Source organism: Austrofundulus limnaeus, unplaced genomic scaffold (assembly GCF_001266775.1).
Source record: "Austrofundulus limnaeus strain Quisiro unplaced genomic scaffold, Austrofundulus_limnaeus-1.0 Scaffold195, whole genome shotgun sequence".
Taxonomy (NCBI): Eukaryota; Metazoa; Chordata; class Actinopteri; order Cyprinodontiformes; family Rivulidae; genus Austrofundulus; species Austrofundulus limnaeus.
Genome location: NW_013952597.1, coordinates 240,024 through 246,554, shown reverse-complemented (window position 1 = coordinate 246,554; position 6,531 = coordinate 240,024). Strand labels below are relative to the sequence as shown.

The 6,531-nt window shown below is 41.2% G+C and overlaps 1 protein-coding gene across 3 annotated transcripts in view; it reads left to right on the top strand.

Moving 5' to 3' along the window:
- The window catches only part of jam2a (junctional adhesion molecule 2a), a 22,877-nt gene that overhangs the window by 13,398 nt on the left and 2,948 nt on the right, over positions 1-6,531 (top strand). For 2 of the 3 annotated variants that reach the window (XM_014018555.1, XM_014018556.1), the window contains exons 7-8: positions 1,490-1,597; positions 1,698-1,713. In XM_014018555.1, the coding sequence (XP_013874009.1) occupies positions 1,490-1,597; positions 1,698-1,713 (124 nt within the window). The remainder of the gene's footprint in view (positions 1-1,489; positions 1,598-1,697; positions 1,714-6,531) is intronic. The other variant, XM_014018557.1, reaches the window with a different exon arrangement.

Genomic DNA, 6,531 nt, shown 5'->3' with positions numbered 1-6,531 from the left:
ATATATACACTAGGCTACATACAGTATATCTGCTATGTTCTGCTGGAGTGTGATTTATGTTATTTGCAGCTGTGATGGATTGTGTACAAACTAATACAGGATCAGAAAGATATAAATTTATACTTCTCATCCAACCACAATTAAATTCACTCTATACAGGAGGATAATATTTTTYAACAACAAGCTGTAATGAAATAGGAGTAACGATTTTCTACATCTTCCCTTTTTAAAAAATGTAATAAGTAGAAAGTACAGATAATTGTGTAAAAATGTAAGAAGTAGAAGTAAAAAGTAGGCTGAAAAATAATTACTCAAATAAAGTACAGATAACCAAAAATTCTACTTAAATATAGTAAAGAAGTATTTGTACTTAGTTACTTTACAACTCTGTGTATAGATTAGAGTTGATTTCTTTAATAAACGTGTCAAACTAAAGGCCTGCGGGCCAAATCTGGCCCTTGTTAACATTAAATTGTAAAATAGTGTTATGATTTTTCTTTTTGTCACTGGAATTTGTGCCAAATTTCAAGCCAAGAAATTAAAATTTTCTGTAACACCTGTCATCTTGAAAGCCACCATATTGAATCTAAGTCAAGTTTTTCCAATGGGAAAGTGGTCATGTAGTATATGAAAGGAGGTCAGAATTATCTCAAAAGTTAATTGCTTCAAAAACATGTGCAAAATCTCTTGTGGTGAAACAGTTGTCAACACAGAAGGTTGCAGCAACAACTGGGAACGTTGCCTGAAATGTCCTGTTGTTTACAAAGGGCTGAGTGATGCACGTTGCCTGTCATGCACAGATATTTGACATGTTCAATGTGCTGTCCCTGGTGCTGAACACAGACACACCTGTAACGAGCAACAAAGGTTTGCAACTTTGTGTTGATAAATATTTGGACCACAGGAGATTTTGTACATCTGACAGCCTGTCCCATCCAATATGGCGTTGCACTCGTACCGCAGCTGTCAGTCTTCTGAAGCATGCGTGACACCTTGAAGTACACCTCCATGGTTCTGAACATAACCTAAAACAGGCCCACTCACCCACTATTTGCTGGGGTACTCAGATATACCCCAGATATTTCTTTAAGAATAATTTAAATGACATTTGGACTGAGTTTTGAATTTTGTCCCTATTGTGTAACAGAATTTGTCACCCCTGCTTTAATACAGGGTGAGTCAAAAGTCACAGGACACCCTTTTATTTTGATCCCGTATGACGACTTTCAAGATGACGGTAATGTTCCGGACATAACCTAAAAGATAGGCCTCCTCACTCATTACTGGGGATTCAAGACATTTAATTTCCCCTTTCATTTCTGATATAAAAGGGTGTCCTGAGACTTTTGACTCGCCCAGTAGATTTAAGGAATGCATATCCCGACACCCTTCATGGCTAAGCTGTTTTGGGGCCAGTAACACTTTGTGAGACAGACTCAATTAAACAATGTGCAACAGATTTAATCCATCGTCTTCACCTGGTTTCCAGAGGACGTAAACGTCACGGCCATGGTSGTAGTAGTGGTGGTGGTCCTCCTGCTCGTGGTCGTCTGCGGCTGCGGGGGACTCCTCCTCCACAGGAACGGCATCCTCACCCGTAAGTCTGACTCTACATTAGATCAACACTCGTCCTCTCTCCAGCAGTGACTGACGTCGAGTCTATTTTCTCTCCCCCATGTCTGCGACTCATCCGTCAGCAGGACACAGAGGAAGGTAAGAGCTCTGATTGGATTAACACTGATGTGAACAAACACTCGCGTCTTACACACCGAGGGCTGCGAGAGGGAGCCGGTGTTGTTGTTGTGACTGCACCCGTGTGCTGAGTCAGGACCGAGCGGTGCGACGGCACAGTTTGTTTAGATGCAAGAGGGAAGCAAAGGTTCGCTGCCAAATATTTGAAGCTAGTTTTGAAACAAAAAGATTGAAGGAGGAGAAACAATCAGAGGCACATAATTAGAGAATAATTACTCAGCGAGGAGGACAACGTTGGCAGCAGAAGCAACTGCAGGCAATTAAACTGATTGGACGGGTAATTTGAGATGGATTATTCAGATATTAAAAGACGAGGCTGTTTGTGCAGTTGGTGGYGAACACGAGTGGGCGTGGGGGAGGGTTCGGATACCCGGCTGGTCGTCCAGCCAGAAACCACAGGAACCTGGTTTTGCGTGCCTGGCCCGACTTCATTTGATTACTGGACCGTCGCTGCTGTGAGTCAGCGTCGAGCCTCTCCTCTCCTCCGAAAGCTCTTTGTCTGGGTTAAAGTCTTGACGCTTATCCCACTGATCTAACTGGAGCTGTCAGTGTCAACTTCCTATTTATAGAACAGGCTTTCTTCACAAAGACAATGTGATGCACTGATAGCAGCAAAAAAAGCAATTACAGAGGAGGAAGGCAGGAAAAATGGAGGACACAATTATTATTAGCCCTGTCTGTAAAATGAAATGAGTTGTACTAAAGTTTAGCAGCAAAATCGACAAACTGAACGAAATAATGTCTCAGAATTTATTTAATTATTTCATGTGTACAAACTGAAAATAAATAGGGAGCAAAAATTGTGTAAATAATATGGTAAAAAGGCTAATTTTACTCTATTTGATCATTCTTAAAGATGAGCTATTTTAGTTTTATAGGCTAAAATATTTTTAAATATAAAATAATATTAAAAAACACTTTTAGAACATCAAAGCCTAAATGCCTGGTTTTTGTTGTCTGGGAGCCAATTGGACTCAACCTTTTAAAGCACTTTTTTTGTAAAAATAAAAAAGTGCTTTAAAAGGTTGAGTTTATCTAAAATGTCTAACAATAAATAAAAAGTTTGAGAAGAAACGGCTTGTAAAAAAAATCCACCGGTTTGTTTTAAAGACAGCTTGGAGCAAAGTTGGTGTGTTCTCCTCCACACGTTCTGACATTTTCTACAAGATGTTGAACAAATTCAGAAGAGGTTTGACTCTTTGTCTTGTTGGGTTTCTGTGGTCAGTGTTAAAGAAAAGTCTGAAGAAGAATCTGCTTCAGGACCTCCAGAGGTTGAAGTACAGCTGTGGTCTGAAGTTCCTGGTCTTCCTTGATGAGTTCAAGTCCATGTTGAATCGGTTTGATGTGGTTTTGTGTTTTCTGCTGGCTTTGTAAAATTACGGTCCATGTCCAGTGCACAGTTTGTGCTGTTTTACCAAGAGCCAAGCCCCGCCCCCACCTAATTCTGATTGGTTAGTAGACCTTTCAGGTGTGTTTTGAGAGTTAAAACCRCGCCTCATCCAGAAGCATGTCTGTTAAGTCTTTTCAAACCTGAAGATCGGGACGATGCCTTAAGGGTGTCTTAAGGCGTTGCCACAATGAAGGAAGATGTTGTAAAACCGAACAGGGCGCTGCTCTAGCTAAAAGCCTGTTCTAGAGTCCAGAGAGGTGCTGCTGCCAGAGACATGGCCTCGTGTCTGTCCCCCATCAGGTCATCTTTCCTGAGACCACTCCACATACAGAGATGTTTTTTTTTTTTTTTTTGAAAAGTTATGTGTTGATCTGACGTCTCATAGACCATCATCTTTATTTAACCAGATAAAACCCATTGAGACCAAGATCTCTTTTCCAAGGGTGACCTGGCCAAGAGGTCAGCAGCACACGTCATAAAAAACAGAGTATAATTAAGAACATAACAGTGTTATACAGGTGTAACAGGTTTAAAAAGTCAAGCTTCCAGGCAGTGACCATGACTATAACTCTATGATTTAGTGAAATTACAAGTGATAAAATAAAATGAAAGAACAGATAATGGCTGTGGTACAAGTAGGGTTGGGCAATATTGGCAAAAAAAAAAAAATCACCATTAATTGTGGTATTTAGCCGATAACGATTAATTTGACAATTAATCCTCTGAAGTCCCTGGACACCCTTATTTCATAGTCACATGACCAATTTAGTGGGAAAGATTTTCTCTTTGAAAAAATCTGTTCCAAACTGTGTCAAAATTACAGACTTCAGGCTGTACATCAAATATGAAATAAATAAATAAATTACGGAACTTTTTTATGTTCATCATATTTGAAGTGGAGAGGAGCACCGAGCGGTCAATCCGCCTGGTGGCATTAATCGTATTTATCATCAAGTGCCGAAAAATAATTGATTAATATTTTTCTGACGATTAATTGCACACGATACGATAATGCCCAACCCTACAGGTAGAGACACAATACAGCTAGGGACTGAATAGGTAATGTTTAAAAACATAGACATCGATCAAAGGGCTTGGTAACATGGTTTGTTACGGTTGAAATGAAAGATCTTTAAAAAATGAGTCCTGGCAGTATAATGACCTTGCTCTATGAGATGATCTTGAAACAACAGCACTGTGGGTTTCCAAAACAGGAAAAGTACCTACGTGTTTTGTGAGAAACCTTAAGTAACTGAAAGTTGAATTGGCCAACAACCATCACACAGTAACCACTGACACACTAAAGTTAGTCCACTTGCTTTTCTTTAATATTCAGGTGAAGTTTGACTTTTTTTCCTTTTGTTGGTTGTTGTTGATTAAAGAAAAGTTTGATCCAGAAGGATATAAATAACAAGGTTTTAACTGTGGTAGAGAGGATGATGATGATGGTTGATCCCGCCCCCACTGAACTTTGATCCTGGCTCCCTCCTGCCATATCAGTAGTTCATTCAAACAGGCATTTGTCCGTGCACGTCTGGTTCCAGTAGCTCATCAGAGCGTTCCCCAACATCTGACTCTGTCCTTGTTGACCGGTCCGTCTGAGCAGACACAGCTTCGTTATTCTCTCTCTCACTCATTGTGTTGCTCAGAGGCTAGCACCAGGAGTTGAACCCCTGATCTACCAGCACCAAAGTCATGTGACTTAGTGGAATTTAGAGTCCGTTTGGACGACTTACTAAAGTATGTGGCATTTGTAATCATTTTAAATGACTTATATAATATGTGGTATTTTTTTGTCTTCTTGCTGAACTTTTTATTATATTTAGTTTTGCTTTGTTGTGACTTTTCCCTCTAATTCAGATAGTTTTAATTGATTTTAAAGTGAGTTTGCTAGTTTTTATTAGGTCTTGTAATTTTTTAATGTTTAGTTTTCATGAGATCAAGTATTAGTATGTTTAATTTCCCAGAAGGAATCTTCCCAAGGGMTCTTTAAAGCTGTATCTAACTGAACACACAGAGAAAGGCTTGTGATGCAGGGACACCATCCAGTGCCACAGGAGGAGTTTGAGACAGACGTTCTCTCTTGATCTCCAGAACTGCAACCATGTCTCTGTGTTGAAAGAAGTGAAGAAGTATGTGGATGACGTTAAACAAACTGTCTGTACCATCAGGCTGATGTGTCAATGACACACTGACCTCCAAATGAGACACAAGGAAGCTGTGTTTCTGGAGGACAGGAGGTGGGGAGTCTGCTGCATTTTCAGTGAAGTACTGGTTCTTGTACCTCAGGTCCAATATTGTTGCTGTACAGTACAGGTGTTCTTCCTCAACATGATCAAATACCTGCTTTTAACAGGGTGCCATTTGATGCTTTCACTCCCTGGTCTGTTGGAACACTTTTCTGAAGCAGGTGCACCAAGTATTGGATGTAGGGGGTCACATCTGCAGCTGTGGCCTTGCCCCGTTTTTCCTCAGCTGCTCACATGGATCGAGGATGGTCAGCATATTTTCCACCAGGGTCCATTGGTGGGCACTGAGGAACTCCTTGTTGGAGTCGTGTTTGTGTTGCAGTCATCCTTGTACCTCGCCTCAGGGCGGTGGATGCTACTGGTGCGTGTCTAAAATGTCCAACAATCAATCTTGTACCTGATGGCAACAGAGTCAGGCCCAGCTCTGTGACTCAGGGTGGGCCATGCAACCCACTGTGGGTGTGTACTTTTTTTCACTACAGAGTGAGGACCATTTGCACCATAGTTACTCTCAAAGTGAGGTTTTTGATGTAAAGTGAGGACCTCTTCAATGTCCTCACTTTATTTGCAGCTCTGCTGTGCTTTACTAGTAAAGGCCCCCAGATACTCGGGCGTACTTCGGTCTGCGGAGGTCCGTGCGGACTCAGTGCGGACCCGAAGCGGAAGTCCGCCGGACTGGTCCACACAGAGATCAGTTTTTTGCGTCTGCGGTGCGCACAGTGGCTTGTACTGTTCTGGGTGCGACACCAAGCTGATAAAGTTGAGAATCGGTGTCATTTGTGGACGAAATGGAGTCAAATCTTGAAAAACGTCTCATGGAGGAGATTAGAAAACTTTATGACGCGTCAATGAAGGAATATAAAGACTTTCAGCGAGCAACAAATTTGTGGGAGGAAATATGTCAGATCCTGGGTAAGGTAGTTCTTTTCTTTTTTTCTTTTATTGTTTTAAAGCTAAAATGCAAACCATCTCTTCCACCTGATCCTTGACAACATGACTGAAATTGCAAGAAATTAAAGAATTCGTCCAGCGGTCAGTACGCTCGAGTATGAAGTATCAAACATCTGCAGACAATATGCACAGAGTCCGCATGGCTCATGGACCGCACACAGTATGCCCGAGTATGTGGGAGCCTTTAGG